This window comes from Entelurus aequoreus, linkage group LG08 (genome assembly GCF_033978785.1).
Source record: "Entelurus aequoreus isolate RoL-2023_Sb linkage group LG08, RoL_Eaeq_v1.1, whole genome shotgun sequence".
Taxonomy (NCBI): domain Eukaryota; kingdom Metazoa; phylum Chordata; class Actinopteri; order Syngnathiformes; family Syngnathidae; genus Entelurus; species Entelurus aequoreus.
Window position 1 is genome coordinate 58,680,516 of NC_084738.1, and position 24,964 is coordinate 58,705,479.

General features: G+C 39.7%; 2 protein-coding genes across 7 annotated transcripts in view; one reads left to right on the top strand and one right to left on the bottom strand.

Moving 5' to 3' along the window:
* The window catches only part of LOC133656097 (ATP-dependent RNA helicase DHX8-like), a 34,913-nt gene extending 10,398 nt beyond the window's left edge, over positions 1 to 24,515 (top strand). The window contains exons 13-24 of the mRNA XM_062056915.1: positions 12,383 to 12,577; positions 12,712 to 12,897; positions 12,956 to 13,166; positions 13,244 to 13,425; positions 13,493 to 13,633; positions 15,728 to 15,883; positions 15,963 to 16,100; positions 16,179 to 16,307; positions 20,007 to 20,203; positions 20,876 to 21,055; positions 21,122 to 21,344; positions 23,870 to 24,515. Of these exons, the coding sequence (XP_061912899.1) occupies positions 12,383 to 12,577; positions 12,712 to 12,897; positions 12,956 to 13,166; positions 13,244 to 13,425; positions 13,493 to 13,633; positions 15,728 to 15,883; positions 15,963 to 16,100; positions 16,179 to 16,307; positions 20,007 to 20,203; positions 20,876 to 21,055; positions 21,122 to 21,341 (1,935 nt within the window). The 3' untranslated portion in view covers positions 21,342 to 21,344; positions 23,870 to 24,515. The remainder of the gene's footprint in view (positions 1 to 12,382; positions 12,578 to 12,711; positions 12,898 to 12,955; positions 13,167 to 13,243; positions 13,426 to 13,492; positions 13,634 to 15,727; positions 15,884 to 15,962; positions 16,101 to 16,178; positions 16,308 to 20,006; positions 20,204 to 20,875; positions 21,056 to 21,121; positions 21,345 to 23,869) is intronic.
* Positions 23,110 to 24,964, bottom strand: part of etv4 (ETS variant transcription factor 4) — a 167,842-nt gene continuing 165,987 nt past the window's right edge. For 4 of the 6 annotated variants that reach the window (XM_062056923.1, XM_062056922.1, XM_062056925.1 and 1 more), the window contains 3 exons: positions 23,898 to 24,070; positions 23,573 to 23,674; positions 23,111 to 23,509 (listed from right to left, as the gene is read on the bottom strand). In XM_062056923.1, coding sequence (XP_061912907.1) covers positions 23,291 to 23,509; positions 23,573 to 23,674; positions 23,898 to 24,070 — 494 coding nt within the window. In that variant the 3' untranslated portion in view covers positions 23,111 to 23,290. Of the gene's footprint in view, positions 23,510 to 23,572; positions 23,675 to 23,897; positions 24,071 to 24,964 lie in introns of all 6 variants that reach the window. The other 2 variants (XM_062056920.1, XM_062056921.1) reach the window with 1 other exon arrangement.

Consider the following 24,964-nt stretch of genomic DNA (forward strand, 5'->3'; position numbering starts at 1 on the left):
TGAAAATGAGCGGACATTCTTAAAAGACAAGAAATATAGGTCAAAGGTCAGAAATTCTACTACATACCCGCCTTCCAGGGTCTTAAGACCCTGGACCAAAACAATTTCTGATGTAGACCACTAATCTCTACCACAGATAGAGGCAAAAACCTCAATGTTTTTATACGAGGCAAAAATTCCGTCTATGACCCTCCTTCAGAGCGATCGCTGTTACCAGCCTGCAGTAAAACCATCTCACAGAACACAATTAGTGGCCTACCCTTTGATTTAGTAAAGGAATAACAAATACTTTGATCATGAACATCATTGAACATAAATAGATGAATGTATATAGACTTATGACTGTAAGACATTTGCAAAAATATTTTTCCCGGCATTTGCAATGAATGTAGTTACCAATATTGTTAATTATCAATTGATTTTGAACACACAACTGAATTTCGTATGAGTCCATGTCCGATTAGTGCTCGTATAGATGGCTCGGTGGTGCCTCAGGCTGGTGGCCTGCCGACACCTCGTTGGGCTTTTGGCTGCCTTGGTGAAGAAAGAGATCCACTCAAACAGTCTGTCTCTGTCTCTTTAAGGGGTGTGGTTCAGTCCATTGGGCAGACTGTTCAGTGGCCGGTGCGTGCTGGCCGAAATTGGGGAAAAGCTGAGAAAAAGTTGGAGCTGTGGGGGCTTTGGGGAAGGCGGGGGCAGAGTATGGGGCGTGGGGCTTTGTTCCAGGCCCTCGGCTTGCTTCAGGCCTCCTCGCTGCTTCGGCACTCCCGACACTTCTTTCCACAGCTGCAGGAGTCCTGGTGGACACATTTGCTGGCAACCTTAGTTGTTCTCGTCATCGCTGGCAAGGTGTAGTCTCTCCTCTCGGTTCCTTCCAGTCAGGTATTGGGTGTTGGTCCTGGATCGGCTTTGACCGTGCCCCTCTTAGCGAGTGCAAGGGAATCTGGAGTGGCTGCTTTCATCCTCAAATCTGCACAGAGGAACTGGCACACAAATTCTACATTTTGCAAACTTACCATTTTGGTCTCATGGTCTTTCCACCTTCCTAGGAAGCTGCTGGTCCTGAGAAGTGCTGATCTTGTGACTGAAGAAGATTAACCTGTTTTCTTAAAATAGGTGCCGTTGTTTGACCTAATCTTTTTGGGGAAACCATGTCGGGATATTAGATCATTCACAAAACATTTAATTACTGAATCGGCACCCTCCTTTGAGGTTGGGGTTGCTTTCGCCAACCACTGCAATTGTCAATCTAAATCATTACGTTCCTTTATCCTTGTACCGGATTGATCATATTGATTAAATAAAAACCTCAACACGCTCAAACTTGACCCAATCCAAACTCACCTCCCTCCTCTGTCCCTCTCACAGGGACAGTGTTAGTCGTAGTAATAGTAATAGTAGTAGTAGTATTAGTAGTTTCAGAAACATCCAAGAAAAAGAAAAGACAGCTGATAGTCAAGCGCAGCAAGAACAGGTCATGTTTGAGGTCACTGTTCGCTTTTGCAATAGTACTTTGATATTTTACAACACCTAGTGAATTATTGTGGCCTCAATAATTCACTAAATAGTTGTATTTAATTTAGTCTATCTATGATGGGACAATGCACAGAAACATTAAGTTCAGAAACAGATATGTTCTGTACCAGATTATATCTAAATAGCTACTTTCCATCTGCATGCCTGGCTACCTAAATTAAAGGGATCCAAAAATCAAGCAATAAAATTATGACACTAATTAATCATAATAAATATATACATTCATAATAATCAATAATTAATCAAAAATAATCATACTGTAGCATGTAATCAATTATAAGAAAAGTCACCAAATGCCCCTTCATGGACACATACTTACCATACAATACAACCACACCTTATTTACATCATCACACAAAGACAATACATGCTCTTGTTCACATCTGTCATCATTCGTGAAAACAACCAAGATTTTAACAGCCATACCTCACAATTTACAACAAAATGCTCTCATGGATAAATATACTACACATTAAGTTGATGTGTCAACACAATGCCCATCTTAGCGACCATGTGAGCAGCCTTGATTGCTCCAAAGCCACTTTTTAATTTCAAATTTTCTATTCCTTTTGTTATAACATGGAGAAGGCTAATTGGTCTGTACATGTTCTGGTCTTCTTTATTTCCTGCTTTATGGATTTAATTATAGTAGCAGTTTCTCGACGTGGTAGGGAAAGTGTTTTCCGTTATTGATTTATTTATCAATCGTTGTTATACGAGCAATAATACAATCCTTATGTTTTTAGGAAGATAGTGTCCAACCCGTATATATATCTCTAGATCGTGAGTCTGATAATGCAGTGAAGATTTTGTTTAACTTTGTTTTATTTGTTAATTCTAAAATTAGTCCATCCTGAATAAATGACAATTATTTGCACTGATTTTGAGGGATTTTTTATTCAGGGTTTGTACAGACTGGATGAAATGTTCATTAAAATTATTACTTATGTCCAGACTGTCTGCGATAGTAGCGCCATTGATATTTAATGTTATAGTGTTGTTTCTTGTTTGCTCTCTTTCCGTAAGTTTGTATCTGGTTTTCCATAACTTTCTAATGTTCCCTTTTGCAGCTTTGATTAATTCTAAGTGAAAGTCAGCCTTAGACTTCCGCATAAACATTGTAACTTTGTTCCTCCAAACTTTTAAATCATACGATCTGTATTTAGACCTGTTATAATTGCTCTTATGAGAGCTGAGTCCTCATGTCTTTATTAGAATCCAATGGTATTTTTATTTTAGCACTCTTCTTTCTGGTTTTGTATTCGTGTATTTACAGATGTTCTCTTTGATTTTTGTCATCCAATTGTAATTCTAGTAGGGCTGCTTATCATTTGTATCATGTAGAAGCCGTTTATAATATCCTTAAGTTTCTTTCTACGTGTTTTATTTAACCAGTCCAGATTAACGTCCCCCATGATGTTACTTCTTTCATACTATGCTGTTTGAGGATGTCTGAAAATGAATGAAGAAAAATGTCTTTAGCTGTGGTCGGTCGGTATACTACAATTACCTTGAAATACATTTCTGAGGAAAATGTGATTTTAATTTCAACATACTCAAATTGATCTACTTTTAATGTTTTCCCTTTCATAAATCATAATTCCTCCCCCCTTTGTCACTCGATCTGTCTTTTCTGTAATCTTGTCCCCCGTGACATTAATTAGAACGAAAGGTGTTGTGGGTTTTAACCATGTCTCTGATAGACAAGGTATCCCAGATTAGAGTCTGACAGTAACTGCTGTATTTGTTCAGTATGTTTCCTGTGGTAGAAAGTTTAATAATGCGGACACGTTTGTTACTGATTACTTTCTACAGACTTCTGTCTCTCTGCGACTTTGTGTATGTAATAAGCAACTACAATTATTTGATATGCTTAAAGTTTGTTTTAGCTCAGCTGTTGTGTAGCTGCTAGCTCTTTATAGCCTACAGCAGGAATGTCCAAATTGCAACCAATAGCTATGTTTTTAACAGACAACCGAAATAATTGAAAATGTGGTATTAGCGTATCGGTTCAATCAGCGGCAGCTACGCCCTGTTTTATCATTTGACCTAAATTTTTGGTTTCGTAGGCAGGACAGAGGGAACAATGTGGGTCATTAGTTGTCCATCTTACACCATTCTAATTGTTGTAAGGATAGTTCACATGAGCGGCCATACCTTGAGTCCCACCATATATAAGAGTCAAAAGGCTCCTATTATGAGTCGTCTAATTGGTGATCATACACTTTGGCGGTTTGGGTGGCAGGGCACACGGACGCACCTCAGTCAGCCAGTGCTAGGACAGTTGGAGCAGTCCCCGTCTTCCACTCGTTCCTGGGAGGCGTCCCCAGTAGTTGTCAGCTGATGTCGTGCTGTCAGGCAACATCAGGAAGTTCCCTCTGTGCAGCATTGAATTGTCGGGCACAGTTCGTAAGCAGGTCATTACAAGGTGTGTGCAGGTTGACCACAAAGGAATGCTTCAAAGATTGTGCTGAACATTGTCCGTTGACACCCATGTCCAGCAGGGGTCCGTTTGTATCCCGCCGTTCGTCCTGCCGTCACACCCGTACTTTTTGTGAGCATGTTCTGGCTACAACCCTGGAGCTTGTCCTGTTCAGATTGGCAGTCCCCCTGCTGCATATCCCCTCCACCCTCGCTTGACCCAGCACAACCGTGGCTACCACCCAAGACCGTCTGTATGGTTTTACGTTTTGTTGAGGTTTTTTCCTCCAGAATTTGGAACTCAAAACATGTACACCCATCGTTTTCATATCCTCTCGGTTAGTTCAATTTGCATATTACGTTTTAAAATTACAGTCTTAACTATCCTATTAATTGCTAATCAATAACCTTAATTCAAAGATTATACGTACTACTTCATGTGTATTTAAGTACCCTTTTAATTCACTTAAAGATTATCTATAAGTTAATTTAAACTATCATTTGTCCATCAGAAGGCGCGAGCAAGCTGTCATGCTTGCACTCTGACCTCCCGCTGTACGTGATATTCTCCAAAACAAAAGAATGTTTTTATTCAGGTTTCTCCTTATCTTTCAGCTAAATCTTTTAATCTTTTAACTTTTAACGTCCGCACTGTGTTTATTTTTATTGTCTGCATTTTAATTTTGCTTTTATTTTCTTTCATTTCACTTTGTTGCATGAAAAACGCCACACAAACAAAGCTGCCCCGCCTTGCCTTGCCTGTCTCCGACTGGTTATCCAACCTAGTCACAACAAACACACAAGGCCATGCTCTAAGCGCCAGGCTTAATCACACTTCTCCTCTTTTTAACACTTTACATATCGGCTCTTATTCTAATTATTAATGTAGGCTGTTATTTGTAATTATTATTCAACACTATTCACACCAAACAGTTGTAAAGTTATAGTTATTCGCATTATACTCTCAAAATCTATAGCTAACTTGACAGCTGTTGAGATTTGGTTTGCCTCCTTCATCTCAGTGGCCTAGTGGTTAGAGTGTCCGCCCTGAGATCGGCAGGTCGCAAGCTCAAAACCCCGGTCGAGTCACATCAAAGACTACAAAAAATTTGGGAGCCAAATCACCAAAATTGATTCCCGGGCGCGGCACCGCTGCTGCCCACTGCTCCCCCCACCTCCCGGGGGCGATCACGGGGATGGGCCAAATGCAGAGGACAAATTCCACCACACCCAGTGTGTGTGTGACAATCACTGGCACCCCAACTTTAACTCTAACTTTATTCTGTCATGCCATTATCCTCTTCTAGCTCAACATCCAGAAGTATGGTGTACTGCAATATCTAAATAAAAATATAAATTACTCCAAACTAAAATGTCAGACTGCACTTTAAAGTTACTTTTTAATTAATTTCCAAACTAACCACCACCACAGCAGACATCTTCCTCAATCCTATCCCAATCCTCCCATAAATTAAAAGTGTTTCACAACAGTGGTTAAGTAGTTATTTTAAGTAATAGATCTCAATATGTAGAAATTAATAAGACTAAATTTGCCGTAGTGTGTGAATGTTGTCTGTCTATCTATCTGTGTTGGCCCTGTGATGAGGTGGCGACCTGTCCAGGGTGCAAAGTCAAATTGTGAAACAAAAATTAAAGTTGAATCAAGTGGAAATTGACAGAGTATATGAACTACATTCTTGAGAATAGTAATTGATCATTAATATGTTGGAAGCCGCATATTGAACATATTAAAGAAAAATATCCAAATCCATTGCTATTCGGTATAAAGTTAAACACATGCTGAATAAGCAATGTCTGCACATGTTATATTATTCATTTATTTATTCCATATGTAATATTGTTTTGAAGTTTGGGGAAATGTTTATAGAAGAAATATAGACCCAATACTTAAACTAAAAAGGCTCATTTCAATAATACACAAAGCATTATTATTATGATCATACCAATCCATTTTTATAAGTCATAATGTGTTAAATGTTCAGATAAATTAATTTTAAACAATGGCAATTATGTTTCAGAGTAAAGAACAACAGCCTTCCAGTTTGTATTCTTAGCTTATTTACATTATGAGGAGAAAACTATCATTTACGGGGGATATTGATTTTTGAAATAGGTCAAGTAAAATAAAATAAAAACACAAATGTATTTCAGTTTTAGGAGTTAAATGATGTACCATCCTCCGTGATGAGCTGAACACATGTAGTTTTTTGTTATGGTTTAAGAGACCCTTGAAAAGTAAAGTTTTTTGAACATTATAAAATATAGTAACAATTACTTTCATCTTTTAACGTTGATGTTCCAGGTAATTTAATGTTCAGTAAATGTATATCATAGGCCAATATAAGCTTTGGCTTCCGCCTATTCTTTTTTTCGGTCATTCTTTTTTCTTGTCTTTTCTGTGTGTAAATGTGTATGATTGTTAATATGTCTAATTTACTGTTAAACTGCTCACACAAATTGGTTGATGGTTGATTATATGACCAAAATAAACTTATTTCATTTATTCATTCATTATCTATCGCACTCATAGTTTTATTCTATTTTGCATGTAATTATTCCTATTGTTTTCTTCCCCTTTCACTCAAACAACTAAACAAACAAACAATTAAACAAACTTGCAGCTAACCACAATCAACAGCATACCATTTACGAATACCTTCATTTGTCACTTTCTCATCTTTTCTTCACTTTCGTTTTCCTTTCCAAACAACATCCTGTATCCATCTCTTCCTTACACTTCACACAATGTTTCTATTTTCTGTTCTCCTAGAAACCATTCACATAACGTAAGGTTATAAACATCCTTTTCCCATATTTACTCAAACCATCCTCTTCACCCTCAATCTGTTTTTTCACCTGCTCTCTCTTCCTCTCTCTGTCACATTCTCTCCTTCTCTCACAATACAAACACAATAATCCAAAATAATCAGTCTTATTGGGGCGGTATAGCTCGGTTGGTAGAGCAGCCGTGCCAGCAACTTGAGGGTTGCAGGTTCGATCCCCGCTTCCGCCATCCTAGTCACTGCCGTTGTGTCCTTGGGCAAGACACTTTACCCACCTGCTCCCAGTGCCACCCACACTGGTTTGAATGTAACTTAGATATTGGGTTTCACTATGTAAAGCGCTTTGAGTCACTTGAGAAAAAGCGCTATATAAATTTAATTCACTTCACTTCACTTCACTTATAAAATAATTTTAGCTTTAGATATGATTTAGGGCAGTGGTTTTCAACCTTTTTTCCCAGTAAAATAAAAAATAAAATACAGCATAATGTCATCATTTTCTGATTTATTAAATTGTATAACAGTGCACCATATTGCTCATTTGTTGTTGTCTTACTTGACTTATTTGGACAAAAAAATATAAGAATAACTAAAACGTTTTAAAAATTAAACAAGTGATTAAATTATAATAAAGATTTCTATACATATAATCAATCATCAACCTTCTTTGGATATTGTAATAGAGATCCATCTGGGCTCGTGAACTTAATTCTAAATATTTATTTTGTTGAAGAATTATTCTTCTATAATTATATTTATAAAGGATTTTGAATTGTCGCTATTTTAAAATATTTAAAATCGCAGGTACCCCTTGGCATACCTTCAAGTACCCCCCTTTTTTGTCCGGGCGGAAACACCATATCGTCCTTTGAGAACTACTGGTTTAGCCTATAAAAAATCCTTTGTCTCATACATCATTAGACTGTACAACTCCTCTTTGGGGGGGCTAGGATGACAAGGAATGCAAAACAATAACAGTGCAATACTTTTTTACATCATGGTCGTTAATGCCTAGTTTCTCTTATTTTACTGTTCTATTTTTATTCTCCTTGTAATATTTTTCTATTTTGTTTCCATTTATAAAATGTCAATGTATAATCAATTTATCTTTATCAAATTTAAATTCAATATTATTAATTTATTTGTTGTAGAACTATTAATTCAAAGTTACAATGTGTCCTACTTTATGATGTTCGTGCGTGTGTGTTTGTCTCAACTTCCACACAGGAACTGGATGGATCAGATAAGCAGCAAGGCTGTTCAATACAGTATATTACACACATAATTAATGACTAATGAATTTAACAATGTTTCAATGTCCCAGTCCAAATGTATGTGTTGATATTTAAATGTTTATTTATTCATATACAGTATATTTTATTTTTCCTATTATCAAAACCAACCTGTCAGCCTTCTCTTCAGATCAAGTACAGCTGTCCACTATATATATTTATATATAGTTTTTTATTTATTTATTTATTTATTCTTTAAACCTAGCTCAATGCTAAACTAATCCAATGCTATGCTAACTCAATGCTAACCTAGCTTAATGCTAACCTAGCTCAATGCTATGCTAACAGTGTCACACCTCTTCGGCCCAATGCCTCGTACAGCTGACACTCACACAGCCTCGCCACTTCTGACACACTCTTATCTCAAAATGTCTCCCAGCTGAGACTCCTTTTTTTTCTTTTCTTTATATGCGTCACACAGTCACTCACACAGAGAGAATTTACCAGCGAGCAAGAGCCTTTTTTCCCGTACTCAAAATCTCAGTGTGTAAAACAACTGTAATATCGCACAGTCACAATCACCAGTATAGTTAAAAACAAATCCAAATGACTGGAATTCGCTCGCAGCGCCAAAGAGGGGGAGCTTCCCTGCTTAGGCTGCTGCCTCCGCGATCCAACCTCTTGATAAGCGGAAGAAAATAATTATATGGATGGATCATTCACTCATGTGTTTTCTGTACATAACTTTGTCTATTTTCTCACACGCACACACATTTTAGACAATTTCCCAACTTTTGCAAAAGAAGCGGGGGTGCGAAAAAAGCGTGAGGGAGGGAGGTGAGGAGGAGAGGAGGAGGGGGGTATGCTTCCCTTTCAGAAGAGGGGAATAACACAGATAAAACCTGCAGGTGCTACACAAATGTTATTACAATACGCAGATATATATATATAAATTTAAAAAACACACATTTTTATCCCACAAACCACGCCCCCCTGGTCCGGACCAATATAAACAACTAATGCACGCGTGCTTTTGTGGAATCGGCCGTCTCATAACACACACATGCAGGTCATTCTTACTCATATAACGCCGATTAACCCGTTTAGCGGAGCAAACCCTGCTTATCCTTCCTGACCAACACGGATAACCGGCCTAAGGCGCTGTAGAATCACCAGGAATCACCCACCAATCCTACAGTACATCGTGTCTGGTCAGTCCATATAGTTTCACCAAGGCTCTACCACAGCGTTTCTCAAAGTGTGGGGCGCGCCCCACTGGTGGGGAATAGAGACATGACAGGTGGGGCGCGAGGAACGGGAGGAAATTTCACTTTGATTTTTTTTATTTTTTTATTATTATATTCTTTGATTTTTTTTTTTACTATGCTTTCATTTTCTATACACACTGGAAATCACTTTGTGATTCTGTCTGTGAAATCCGCTGTATAGATAAATGTAAATTACTTATTTTTCCTGTATGCTTTACATTTCTAGGTAGGAGCGAAAGTTTGACAGACAGCAACAGTAACTAATGGGGGCGGGGCTAAGCGGAAGCTTTGTGAATGGCGAGTCACTGTGCGAGGATTTGCTGTTTTGCAAATACATAAAAAATAGAGCCACTGCTGATGAGCTGTTCAAGATAATGGACAGTTTCCTCAAAGAACACGACCTTAAATGGGAAAACTGTGGGCTTTTGCTCTGATGGCGCGCATGGCAAAGTCAAGAAACGAGCTGCAGGCTCTAATAAAGAGGGTTGCGCCAAATGCGCATTGGACACAATGTGTCATTCACCGGGAAGCACTCGCGTCAAGGCAGCTCAGCCCCGAATTCAATGAGGTTTTAACAGTGGCAGTGTCGAGCCTGCAACCCCGATTTGAAAAGCTGTGCAGTGCAAAACAGGCTCATTGCAGCCACTAATGCTGGAGTACTGTAAAACTCATGTTCACTTGCCCTGTCCTCCTTTTTTTGGCAAAGATTGCAAAGTAGCACTTTTATTTTCATTTATTATTGAACTTGATGCAAGTTATTTGATTTATTATTGAACTTGATGCAAGTTATAACACTTTTATTTGATTTATTATTGAACTTGATGCAAGTTATAACACTTTTTTTTAATTTATTATTGAACTTGATGCAAGTTATAACACTTTTGTTTTATTTATTATTGAACTTGATGCAAGTTATAACACTTATTTGATTTATTATTGAACTTGATGCAAGTTATAACACTTTTTTTGATTTATTATTGAACTTGATGCAAGTTATAACACTTTTGTTTTATTTATTATTGAACTTGATGCAAGTTATTTGATTTATTATTGAACTTGATGCAAGTTATAACACTTTTATTTGATTTATTATTGAACTTGATGCAAGTTATAACACTTTTTTTGATTTATTATTGAACTTGATGCAAGTTATAACACTTTTTTTGATTTATTATTGAACTTGATGCAAGTTATAACACTTTTGTTTTATTTATTATTGAATTGATGCAAGTTATTTTATTTGATATTGAACTTGATGCAAGTTATACCACAGCTGCATAGTTATTTTATTTATTATTGAACTTGATTTTATTTTATGTTATTGAGTTTGAATTTATAAAACTTGATGTTACTTGATGTTCGATACATTTGAAAATGTTAAGCTTGGCATTAGCGTTCTGTTGGGGCGATGGGGGCAGGTGGGGCTTGAAAACTCCCCCTTGTCCAAAGTGGGGGATGACAAAAAAAGTTTGAGAACCACTGCTCTACCATATGGAGCCCTTAACTCTATCCATCTATACTGCAGCAAATTTCCAAATTCGTGACAGCTTGGCTCAGTTGATCTCCTTTACCGGAGTCACTGAACGATCACCTTATATCAGGCTTTTTACCCGGCTGCAGTTTCCACATAGACAGATACGTAGGACCTTCATAAACGTCATAAATTTGTGTGGGCCAAATGTCACACCAGTTAGCCAACCTTGCCTTAAATTTTGCTGTGTCCAACTCCGGCTAACCTAATATACTTGCAGAAAAAAGCACCCTCTGCCAACAACGACAGAGGATGTAGAGGTTAAAAGAAATTTTTCGTCTCACATCGTCTATGCTTCTACACTCCAAACCACCAAAATTCTATCAACAATCCCCTTATGTTAAAAACAAGAAATCACAAGTTTTCAACAAACACACAGACAAATGATCACATGTAAAGCAACTCAATCCAACCATAATTTACCCCATTCCAGGTTGTTTTTGGAGAACCTGACTAAACCTATCTTTTATCAAAAATAGATTCAGCAATTAGTCTTATCGATCCGGCTCTCTCCAGGCAGAAAATGTTTACACTTTAAAGCAAACTGCTTACCTTGTATTAGATGCGCGCGTGCAGCACACTGTCTGCCTGACAGAGAGAGCGGGAGCGGCTGTCGACCTGTAGCTTCTAAACCATCCTGTTCGTGACGCCAATTTGTGTAGTGGATTGTCCGAAGCTTAAACAGGCAACAAAAGTAGTTTAGTACAACAAATTTATTTACCCATTATCAGAAGTACAGGTTGAATTAGGTTGGCCGTGCAGACAGACCACATGTTACTCCGGAGCAAACAAGACACACACAAGCCAAAATCACTGTCGAGTTCCGGTCTTCTGCCATTTTTTATATGTCTCTTGTGCGTCATTGTTTGTTATCTAATGCTTCACGATTGTTTTGTTTTCCCTATCTGTTCCATAACAACTCGAATCCTTTAGACAGTCAACACATTCTGTAGACAGGTTGGCACGACTTAATATTCACTTTTGTCCCACAACTGGTCCATTCAATGGCACAAAATAGAAGAGAATTGAAAATGAGCGGACATTCTTAAAAGACAAGAAATATAGGTCAAAGGTCAGAAATTCTACTACATTATCAAACATAGTGTAGTAGTTACATACTTCCAGGTGAGTACAAGGTGGTGTACCCTATACCAAGTTTGTATGAAGTAGTGCGCCCTACCAAGTACATAACAGACCACTAAGTCATGTACATGATTAAACTATGTAGTGTCATAGTTGCATACTTCCAGGTGAGTGCTAGGTAGTGCATCTATACCAAGTTTGTATGAAGTAGTGCGCCCTACCAAGTACATATTAGACCACTAAGTCATGTACATGATTAAACTATGTAGTTTAATAGTTGCATACTTCCAGGTGAGTGCTAGGTAGTGCATCTATATCAAGTTTGTATGAAGTAGTGCGCACTACCAATTATGTACCCAGTATGTACTGGGTTGTGCGCCCTACCAAGTACATAACAGACTACTAAGTGAGTGTTATAGAAGCATATAGTTTAGTACTTCAAGTGAGTGTTTTGTCATTTGTATTTGGACTGTCACATGGTCAGTAAGTTCCGTGGTGTCTTGACAGGCCGTCCACGACAATCAGATCCTGATTGTGGTGGGAGAGACGGGCTCCGGGAAGACCACGCAGATCACGCAGTACCTGGCGGAGGCGGGATACTGCGCCCGGGGAAAGATCGGCTGCACGCAGCCTCGCCGCGTGGCAGCCATGTCTGTGGCCAAGAGGGTGTCGGAGGAGTACGGCTGTCGCCTGGGCCAGGAGGCGAGTGGGAATGTTCTTAAAGTGTCCAGCGGGTGGCAGTAGAGCGAGTAGATTAATACAATAGGCTAGTATGCATTCAAGTGTTTGTCTGCGAGTTTTAGAATTAGAACCTTGGTGCGACTTATCATTTCTAGGTGGGCTACACCATCAGGTTTGAGGACTGCACCAGCATGGAGACGGTCATCAAGTACATGACGCACGGAATGCTGCAGAGAGAATGTCTGATTGACGCCGACATGAGCCAGTATTCCATCATCATGCTGGACGAGGCTCACGAGAGGACCATCCACACCGACGTCCTCTTTGGTCTGCTCAAGAAGGTACCTGTGTGTGCGTGTGCGTGTGTGTGCATGGCTTCTCACCAACATGCTCTTCTAGACGGTCCAGAAACGCAAGGACATGAAGCTGATCGTGTCTTCGGCCACGCTGGATGCCGTCAAGTTCTCCCAGTACTTCTTTGAGGCGCCCATCTTCACCATCCCAGGCAGAACGTTCCCAGTGGAGGTCCTCTACGCCAGAGAACCTGAGACGGACTACCTGGATGCCAGCCTCATCACCGTCATGCAGATCCACCTGACAGAACCTCCAGGTTCATCACCTTTGCTTCCAAAATCAGTTTGCAGCGTCTCCCCCCCCACCCCCCTCTAACGTTTCTTGTATCCCCAGGTGACGTCCTGGTCTTTCTGACCGGACAGGAAGAGATCGACACCGCCTGCGAGATCCTCTACGAGCGCATGAAGTCGCTCGGACCCGACGTCCCTGAACTCATCATTCTGCCCGTTTACTCGGCACTGCCCAGCGAGATGCAGACCAGGATCTTTGACCCCGCACCGCTCGGCAGCAGGAAGGTAAGACATGGGTTGTTCCTTCAAATCAGGGGACAAATGATCACCTTGTTCTTGGCTGCAATGCCAGGTCGTCATAGCAACAAACATTGCAGAGACGTCGCTCACCATCGACGGCATCTACTACGTGGTGGACCCGGGCTTTGTCAAACAGATCGTTTACAACTCCAAGACGGGCATCGACCAGCTGGTGGTGACGCCCATCTCACAGGTTTGTCTTTTTTTCAACATCCCCCCGTACGGCCTTGCAACGTTGTCCAATGTCCGCAACTTCCCCGCACATTTTGGCCAATCAGCGTAATTTTAGCTAACAGAATTTGTCTCAAGTGCACATCAACTGTCTAATCAAAACTTGTACATAGAGGTTAATTTGTGTCTTATTACGAACGCTTTTTTTGACACTGAATGTTTGTAACTGAATTTTTTGCGTTGGCATTTTGTGAACTAAACAAATTATCTCAACAATTTAATAGAAAAAAAAATGTCAGCAAAATGCGTGTGTTTAAAAATTCAGTGTAAAAAAAAATTCAGTGTACCGTATTTTCCAGACCATAGGGCCCACCGGATTATAAGGCGCACTGCAGATGAGCGGGTCGAGTCCGGTCTATTTTCATACAAAAAGCGCACCGGATTATAGGGCGCATTAAAGGGGTCATATTATAATTTTTTTCTAAATGTAAAACACTTCCTTGTGGTCTACATAACATGTAATGGTGGTTCTTTGGTCAAAATGTTGCATAGATGATGTTTTACAGACCATTTTCAAGACGCTTTGTGACAGTCGCTTCAGGATGCGCCGTATTGGGGCGGTCTTATTTACGTGGCTCACCTTCGGCAGCGTCTTCTCCCCGTCATCTTTGTTGTAGCGGTGTAGCGTGCAAGGACGGGAGTGGAAGAAGTGTCAAAAGATGGAGCTAACTGTTTTAATGACATTCAGACTTTACTTCAATCAATAACGGAGCAGCATCTCCTCATCCGTGGCTCACTAGTGCAACAACAACGCTGGAAATGTGTCCCGTGATAAACCGTCTGACCAGAACTCTCTAATAACTAAAGTTCCTTGGGTGAATAATGTAAACTCACTATACCGGTATGTTTTAGCGCCTTCATGGCAAGTTTACTGACAGATATAAGTTAGAACTTTAGACTACTTTATATTAGAAATGGCAACAGCGGAAGATGAATGTCTCATAACAAGAAGATAAAAAAAAAGAAGAAGCTTATCGACTACGGTGTCGGCACCAACTACAAAGGCGGACCCGCGCACATTTTCAACACTTATGCAGATCCCAAATACAGATCAGAAGGTAAAAAAAGTTGCTTTTGCATAATATTGCGAAACAAAATGCCAGATAATACGTCTTACCTTATACACACACCATAATAACATGTTGGTGCACAGTACAATCCATCAAGCAGTGCGGCTTCATAGCTTATCAAAGTCGTACTTAAACATTTGATAGAATTTTGAGCGCCATGTGTAATGTTCTGTATTCTCAATGGAACATTTAACATTTTGGTGGTGTTTACTTGAGTCATATTGCAGTCCTTGCGTATCTCTTATGTTTGACTGCCATCTACTGGTCATGATTATCATTACACCATGTACCAAATAAAATAGCTTCGAGGTTGGTAAGCACAAGCAAAACTATTCCATGCCTTATAAGGCGCACTGTCGAGTTTTGACAAAATGAAAGGATTTTAAGTTCGCCTTAAAGTCCGAAAAATACGTTATAAAAATTCAGTGTGTAAGAATTCTGTGTGTAGAAATGCAGTGTTTAAAAATTCAGTATTTAAAATTCAGAGTGTGAAAATTGAGTGTATAAATATTATGTGTTTAAAAAGTTAGTGTTTAAAAATTCAGTGTTTTTAAAATTCTGTGTGTAAGAATTCAGTGTATGAAAATTCCGTGTATAAAAATTTGCTGCTTCAAAAAACAAGACAAGGTGGGACCTTTTTTGCGAACAAGTCAAGTCTTTTGAACAACTCTTTTTTTGGCATCACTTTAGGTTTTGTTGCATATTTTTGGTACGTAACTCAGAATATGAAATGAAAACATTCATACAATGAGATGAGTGCAAGTATGGGAGCTCTGTTTAAAAAGTAGTTAAGTTAGACATTATATTCTAGTCGCTGATTGTTGTCCATTTCCACAATTTGTGAAAGGCTCTTTTTCAAGTCCACTAGGCTACAAAAAATAGCTCTTTTTTTGTGTGGACACTTTTAAGAATGAAGTGTACCGGTAAGCGTTCCCTGCTTGTGGCCAACGTGTGTAACTACAAGTGTCAAACGTGGTTGCCTGCAGGCTCAAGCCAAGCAGAGGGCGGGCCGAGCCGGCAGAACAGGTCCAGGGAAGTGTTACCGCCTCTACACGGAGAGGGCCTACAGGGATGAAATGTTGACCACCAACGTGCCTGAGATCCAGAGGACCAACCTGGCCAGCACGGTGCTCTCCCTGAAGGTACACACACACACACACACACACACACACACACACACTGTGACGCTACGTACTTAGATGTTTGCGTGTCCTCCACCAGGCCATGGGCATCAACGACCTTCTCTCCTTCGACTTCATGGACGCCCCTCCCATGGAGACGCTGATCACAGCCATGGAGCAGCTCTACACTCTGGGAGCTCTGGATGACGAGGGTCTGCTCACACGACTGGGCAGGAGGGTGAGTGGACGCGTCTAAAGAACGTCCTTTCTTACGAGGACTGCCGCTGACGCCTGTCGCGATGTCGTTGTCCACTAGATGGCAGAGTTTCCTCTGGAGCCCATGTTGTGTAAGATGTTGATCATGTCCGTACATCTGGGCTGCAGTGAAGAGATGCTCACCATCGTCTCCATGTTGTCCGTGCAGAACGTCTTCTACAGGCCAAAGGTCAGCTGCCTTCCCTCAAAAGGACATTTTTACTTTCAATTAAAATGTATTTATATACCGTATTTTTCGGACTATAACTCGCAGTTTTTTTCATAGTTTGGCCAGGGGTGCGACTTATACTCAGGAGCGACTTATGTGTGAAATTATTAACACATTACCGTAAAATATCAAATAATATTATTTAGCTCATTCACGTAAGAGACTAGACTTATAAGATTTCATGGGATTTAGCGATTAGGAGTGACAGATTGTTTGGTAAACGTATAGCATGTTCTATATGTTATAGTGATTTGAATGACTCTTACCATAATATGTTACGTTAACATACCAGGCACGTTCTCAGTTGGTTATTTATGCCTCATATAACGTACACTTAGTCAGCCTGTTGTTCACTATTCTTTATTTATTTTAAATTGCCTTTCAAATGTCTATTCTTGGTGTTGGGTTTTATCAAATACATTTCCCAAAAAAATGCGACTTACCCCAGTGCGACTTATATATGTTTTTTTCCTTCTTTATTATGCATTTTCGGCCGGTACGACTTATACTCCGGAGCGACTTATAGTCCAAAAAATACGGTAATCACAGGTGTCTCAACCAGCATCCCCTGATCTAAACCCAAATAACACGCTAAATTTAGCATGCTAACAAGGGGACAGTTAGCATACTTACTAGATGGCGACAAGTATGATTTTTTTTTATTCAAATAAAAAACATTTTGCAAAAATATTAGCATAAAATGTTAGGCATGATCCCATCCATCCATTTTCTACCGCTTGTCCCTTTTGTGGTCGCGGGGGGTGCTGGAGCCTATAACATAGAAAAAGTTAATACTTCTAAGATGGTGCAACTATTAAAAGACATGCTTTTTAAGTTTAAATGAATATAATTAGCCAAAATTCTAGCATAAAATGTTAGCATATTAACATTAGCATATTAACATGGGAACAGTTAACTACTTGCAAGGTGACGCCAAGTATTAAAATCCGTGATTTTAAGGTTTAAATTGAAAAATATCAACTAAAATACTAGTTTAAAATGTTTGCGTGCTAATGTTAGCATGTTAACATGGGAACAGTTTACTTGCAAGATGGTATAGAATGCTAACTTGCTAAGTCAGCGTGTTAACATGGGCACAGTAAACTACTGTACTCGCAAGCTGGCGCCGAGTATCAAAATCCATGATTTTTATCTTTAAATGAATAAAATTTGCTAAAATGTTAAGCCGAAATTGGAATTAGTTTCAGTACAATAAAATGTGCTAAATTACCAGCACAAAACGTTAGCATACTTCTAAGATGGTGCCAAGATTTTTAGGTTTAAACAAATACAATTAGCTAAAAGTTTAGCATTGAACGTTAGCATGTTAACATTGGAACAGTTTACTACTTACAAGATGGCGCCAAGTATCCAAATCTGTGATTTTTTTTTAGGTTTAAATAATTAAAATTTACTAAAATACTAGCATAAAACGTTAGTATGGTCCATTCCAGCATCCATTTTCTACCGCCTGTCCCTCTCAGGGTAGCGGGCGGCTTGAGCCTATTCCAGCTCCCCTCGAGTGGAAGACAGGGTACACCCTGAATAAGTCACCACCTCATCTTAGGGCCAAGACAGATAAAAAGGGCGCCAACATTTTTAGGTTTAAATGAATACAATGAGCTAAAATGCTAGCATAAAACGTTAGCATGCTAACATTAGCATGAGAACAGTTAACTACGGTACTTGCAAGTATCAAAATCCATGATTATTAGGTTTAAATTATTAAAATGAGCTAAAACTTGACCATAAAACTAGAGATGTCCGATAATATAATAAATGCTTTAAAATGTAATATCGGAAATTATCGGTATTGGTTTCAAAAAGTAAAATTAATGACTTTTTAAAACGCCGCTGTACGGAGCGGTACATATCCGGTAAAACACGAACGTACGGCATACTTGCCAACCCTCCCGATTTTCCTGGGAGACTCACGAATTTCAGTGCCCCTCCCAAAAATCTCCCGGGGCAACCATTCTCCCGAATTTCTCACGATTTCCACCCGGACAACAATATTGGGGGAGTGCCTTAAAGGCACTGCCTTTAGCGTCCTCTACAACCTGTCGTCACGTCCGCTTTTCCTCCATACGAACAACGTATATATATGCGGTTTTTACACACACATAAGTGAATGCAAGGCATACTTGATCAACAGCCATACAGGTCACACTGAGGGTGGTATAAACAACTTTAACACTGTTACAAATATGCGCCACACTGTGAACCCACACCAAACAAGAATGACAAACATATTTCGGGAGAACTTCCGCACCGTAACACAACATAAACACAACAGAACAAATACCCAGAACCCCTTGCAGCACTAACTCTTCCGGGACGCTGCAATATACACCCCTGCTACCACCAAACCCCGCCCCCATCTCCCGAATTCGGAGGTCTCAAGGTTGGCAAGTGTGCTCTAGTATACTCTGGACTGAAGCTGTGTGCCTTCATTGTTTTTGTAGCTGTTGTTTTGAGGCATGTTTAAAAAAAATAAAAAATAACGCACTTTATGAAAGTCAAAGTATAGTATTTCCCATAGTTGTAGTGGGTATCAGGATTATCTCCCCAAATGTCCCAAATTCCAAGCTGTTTTGAGGCATGTTAAAAAAATAATGCACTTTGTGACTTCAATAATAAATATGGCAGTGCCATGTTGGCATTTTTTTCCATAACTGGAGTTGAAGTTGTTCTCTTATTTTGGACAACCTTGTTTTTGATTGATTGATTGAAACTTGTATTAGTAAATTGCACAGTACAGTACATATTCCGTACAATTGACCACTAAATGGTAACACCCGAATAAGTTTTTCAACTTGTTTAAGTCGGGGTCCACGTTAATCAATTCATGGTAAAGTTACATTGTTTAATGCATCCAGCGGGGCATCACAACAAAATTAGGCATAATAATGTGTTAAATTCCCGACTGTATATATTGGTATCGGTTGATATCGGAATCTGTAATTAAGAGTTGGACAATATCGGATATCGACAAAAAAGCCACTATCGGACATCTCTACATAAAACGTTGGCATGCTAAAATGGAAACAGTTTACTACTTGCAAGATGGCGCCAAGTATGTAAAAATCTATGATTTTTAGATTTAAATGATTAAAATTAGTTAAATGCGAGTATGAAATTTTAGCATGCTGACAATGGAACTGTTAGCATATTTCTAAGATGGCGACATGACGACAAGTATCAAAAGCCACAATTTTTTGGTTCAAATTAATAAAATTAGCTAAAATACTAGCATAAAACGCCAGTTTGATAGCCTATATAGGAAAAGTAAGCATACTTCTAAGATGGTGCCAAGTATCAAATTCATATTTTTTTAGGTTTAAACATGCAAAATTAGTTTAAATGCTAGCAGTAAATGTTAGCATGCTAACACATGCTAATGTAACATGAGAACAGTTAGTATTCTTGCAAAGATGCACCAAATATCAAAATTCCATGATTTTTAAGTTTAAACACACAATATTAGCTAAAATGCGAGCATAAAATATTTGCATGCGTTGGTAGGCTTTAGCATGCTAACATTAGCATGCGAAGCACATGACCAGATAGGAGGTAATACCAAAAGTAGCGAGGCAGTTCTCTCATGTTCCCACTTTCAACTTAGTCCGCTTCCTCGTCCTCTTTGTCTCGGTACTGCAGGACAAGCAGGTCCAAGCGGACCAAAGGAAAGCCAAGTTCTTCCAGCCCGAAGGCGACCATCTCACCCTGCTGGCCGCCTACAACTCGTGGAAGAACAACAAGTTCTCCAACCCCTGGTGCTACGAGAACTTCATCCAGGCCCGCTCGCTGAGGAGAGCGCAGGACATCCGCAAGCAGATGATGAGCATCATGGACAGGTGAGCATCATCATCATTAGAGATGTCCGATAATATCGGACTGCCGATACTTGGTCAACTTGGTCAACAGCCATACAGGTCACACTGAGAGTGACCGTATAAACAACTTTAACACTGTTACAAATATAGGCCACACTGAATCCACACCGAACAAGAATGACAAACACATTTCGGGAGAACATCCGCACCGTAACACAACAGAACAAATACCCTGAACCCCTTGCAGCACTAACTCTTCCGGGACGCTACAATATACACCCCCCGCTACCCCCTACTCCCCAACCCCGCCCACCTCAACCTCCTCATGCCCTCTCAGGGAGAGCATGTCCCAAATTCCAAGCTGCTGTTTTGAGGCATGTTAAAAAAAAAAAAGCACTTTGTGACTTCAATAATAAATATGGCAGTGCCATGTTGGCATTTTCTTCCATAACTTGAGTTGATTTATTTTGGAAAACCTTGTTACATTGTTTAATGCATCCAGCGGGGCATCACAACAAAATTAGGCATAATAATGTGTTAATTCCACAACTGTATATATCAGTATCGGTTGATATCGGAATTGGTAATTAAGAGTTGGACAATATCGGAATATCGGCAAAAAAGCCATTATCGGACATCTCTAATCATCATCATTACCATCATCATCATAAAAGTAACATTACTATTCCAAAGGCACAAGTTGGACCTGATATCGTGCGGCAAGTCCACCATGCGTGTCCAGAAGGCCATTTGTAGCGGTTTCTTCAGGAACGCCGCCAGAAAGCACCCCCAAGATGGCTACCGTAGCCTCATTGACCAGCAGGTGGTGTACCTGCACCCTTCCAGCACGCTCTTCAACCGCCAGCCCGAATGGTGAGTGAGTGGTGTCGCCGCCCCGGTCATGTGGCAAGAATGTCAACCCAACATGTGGCCTGACAGGCTGGTGTACCACGAGCTGGTGCTGACCACCAAGGAGTACATGCGCGAGGTGACCACCATCGACCCGCGCTGGCTGGTGGAGTTTGCTCCCGCCTTCTACCGCGTGGCAGACCCCACACGCCTCAGTCGGCAGAAGCGGCTGCAGAAGTTGGAGCCGCTCTACAACCGTTATGAAGAACCCAACGCTTGGAGGATCTCACGCGCCTTCAGACGCCGCTGATGTGTAAGTACCTTCTTTTCTTTCTTCTACCATTGTGCACCTGAGTGTGTTTATTTAACTGTAGAATCCACTGAATGCAGTGAGCCCTCTTTTCACTCATTCACAATCTTTGTCCGGGTGGGCGGGGAGCGAGACGGTCATCTTTACACACAGGAAGTTCAGACGCACTCCCTACTCGCGACTCGCCAGTGAGCAGTACTGCAAAGCAACACAAAAAATACGACGACAAAGCCAAATGTCCCATTGTGGTAATGTTTCAGCTTCAACCCGGTGGGGCAATGCGAGCCCATCAACACAGGCCAACGAGCAAGAATGCCGCGATGACGTGACGGAAACACACACAAAAAAACGATTTAGAAGAAGAAAACCCACTTGAAGATGTTCAATTTTTATTTAAGTGAAACATGTTTTTCTATTTCCTTTTTGTTTATCAGAATCATCTCTATTGGCCATGTATGTAACACACAAGCAGTTTGACTTTATATTTACCTTCCAATTACAGTACAATGGTAAACAATTGTACAGTAATGAAAATACAAGTGTATATCCTTTTTAATAGTTACTTGTATTATTATTATTATATATTATGATTACCGTATTTTCTGGATTATAATGCGCACTTTAAATCCTTGTTTTTCCTCAAAACTCGACAGTGCACCTTATAACTCGGTGCGCCTAATGTATGTAATAATTCTGGTTTTGCTTACTGACCTCGAAGCAATTTTATTTGGTACATGGTGTAATGATAAGTGTCACCAGTGGATGGCAGTCAAACATAAGACATACGTGCAGAATGCAATATGATGGCAATATGACTCAAGTAAACAACACCAACATTTGATATGTTCCATTGAAAATATAGAAAATTACACACGGCGCTCAAAAATCTATCAAAATGTTTTAGTACGACTTTGGTAAGCTATGAAGCCGCACCGCTTGATGGATTGTCTGCGCATTAAACATATGAGTATTATTATGGTGTGTGTGTATAAGGTAAGACATATTATCTGGCATTTTGTTTTCGCAATATTATGCAAAAGCAACTTTTCTTACCTTCTGGTACCTGCTGATCTGTATTTGGGATCTGCATAAGTCCTGAAAAATTGCGCGCGTCCGCCTTTTTTAGTCCGTGCCGACACCGTACTAGATAAGCTTCTTCTTTTTGTTATGGGACATTCATTCGCCGCTGTTGCCATTTCTAATATAAAGTAGTGTAAAGTTCTTACTTATAGCTGTCAGTAAACTCGCCATGAAAGTGCTAAAATATACCGGTGTAGTGAGTTTACATTATTCACCCAAGGAACTTTAGTTATTAGAGAGTTCTGGTCGGACGGTATTTCACGGGACACATTGTTGTTGTTTTTGTAGTATCTGTTGAAGTATGTGTTGTTTAAGTAGTTTTTGTTGTAGTAGTAACATTGCGTTACATTGCTATTTGTAGTAGAAAACAATGGTAGTTATGAAAAACACAAACCTATTTATTGTTAACCATCTAGAATGGACCTATTTTGTCTTTTAAGTTGAAGTGGATTGGCAGTTGTTTTTGGTGACACCTCATGGTCACAATATTTCACGAAGTTAAGCTTGATGCGGACATGTTTGTTACTAAATACTTCCTAATAGACTTTTCTATGTGTAAGTAATATGCAACGGTAATAATTTGATAGTTGTTTGTATTCAGAAATGTGCTGTTTTATTGTTACTTGTGTGCTTAGCTGTTGTGTAGCTGCTAGCTCCGAGTAGCATTTTGTGTGTTAGTGTGCTAAGAATGAGGACATGTTGTTGGGTATAATTATTCAGAGTATTTATTATTACTACTAAGCAATCATGTCATGTTGATGTGACAGAAGTTTCTTAATGAGATCATTTGTATATACAAGTGGAGCAGGGCGTGTGCAAGAGGTGCATTGTGGGTATGAAGATGTTTGGTAGAGCGAGGGGGCGTGGCTTTAGTACATGTAGCCTTTAGAGTAGGTCTGGGCTCCCGCGCCGTCAGCGGGGTTGTAGGGTGTGCCCTCGTCCAGGTGTGACAGCGGCACCGTGTCCTCCTCGTTGACGTAGCGCTCAAACTCCGCCTTCAAGCCTGGCCGCTGATTGTCGGGGAACGCCAGCGAGATGAGGGCCTCGGGCTCGCACACAAACTTGTAGACGTAGCGCTCGCCCGCCACCTGTACCACCACGCAAGGCAGGTTAGACACGTGTGGGAGGGGCGACGTGTGAGCGAGCGTTACCTTCTGCATGATTCCTTTCTCGTAGTAATAGCGCAGCGAGCGACTCAGCTTGTCGTAGTTCATGGCCGGACGATTCTTCTGCATCCCCCACAGGCGAGCAACCTGACAACACAACTGTTACTTTGGCCACTGGGGGGCGCCACACACATCTTTCATAAAGAGGGGGGGGAGGGGCTGAGCCTCCTAAAAGAGCACATTAATTATTAATCCGCCCATAATGGCCGCCTAATGGAGGACGCTAACAACCGCACTAATTATATGTGCAAACATCAATGAAGTCATCATCTCTGCCCGCAGACACACGGGTCACATGACCAGGACGTACCTCTTCGGGCTCGATGAGTTTGAACTCCATGCCTCGGCCCGTCCAGGCGATGAAATGTGCGTTGGCGGGGTCGTCCAGCAGCGCCACCAGGAACTGCCACAGCTGCAGCGAGCCTCGCCGCTGATAAGGTGCGCCCCCGCCGAACACGCCCCCGCCTTCCTGCTTCACCTCGCCTACACAGGAACAACAAACATTATCAACACCATCGCGACTTGCACAACTGTGACAAAATATCAGTCTTATGTTTGCGTCAAACTTATGTCGAAGACATACTTTATCTAGCTCGATATCAATCTATATCTATCTATAGACAGCTCATCTATAGATATATATTAATATATATCTATATATTGATCGTTTATAGAAATATCTACATATAAATGTCCACATGTAGATTTACAAGTGTATACATTTATATAAAGTTTTATATCTACATATCTGTAGATGAGATGTATTGCTATAGACATATGTCTAGTCATAAATATCAAGTATAACTAATTATAAATACTAATATGTATCTACAAGCATATGTATAGATATCAATATATAGATTTACATCTATACATAGATATTTATACATATACTCAGATCTAAATATCTATACATATATTTAGAGATGACTATAGCTATACAACTCATCTATAGCTAAATATATATATATATATATATAAGTATAATTATTTATATATAGAGTTATCTATATATATTATATTTATGGATATAAATCTATAAATGTACATATGTGTATATATAGATGATAAGATGTATAGTTATAGACATATGCATAGATACATCTCTATAAATATATGTAGAGAAGTCTATAGCTATATATTCCATCTATATATGTAAGTATATTTATCAATATATATAAATATATATACATGTATATATATATCTATGGATGAGACTTGCAGCTTTATATAGATGTACATGTGGCTAGCTGTAGATATGTAATATGTGTATTATATTTAAGTATCCTCAGTGTTGTAAATCTGTATATAGATTGTATTTTAATGTTTCACAAACTGAATAAAATATGAAACGTCAATAAATTCAATGAGTGACAA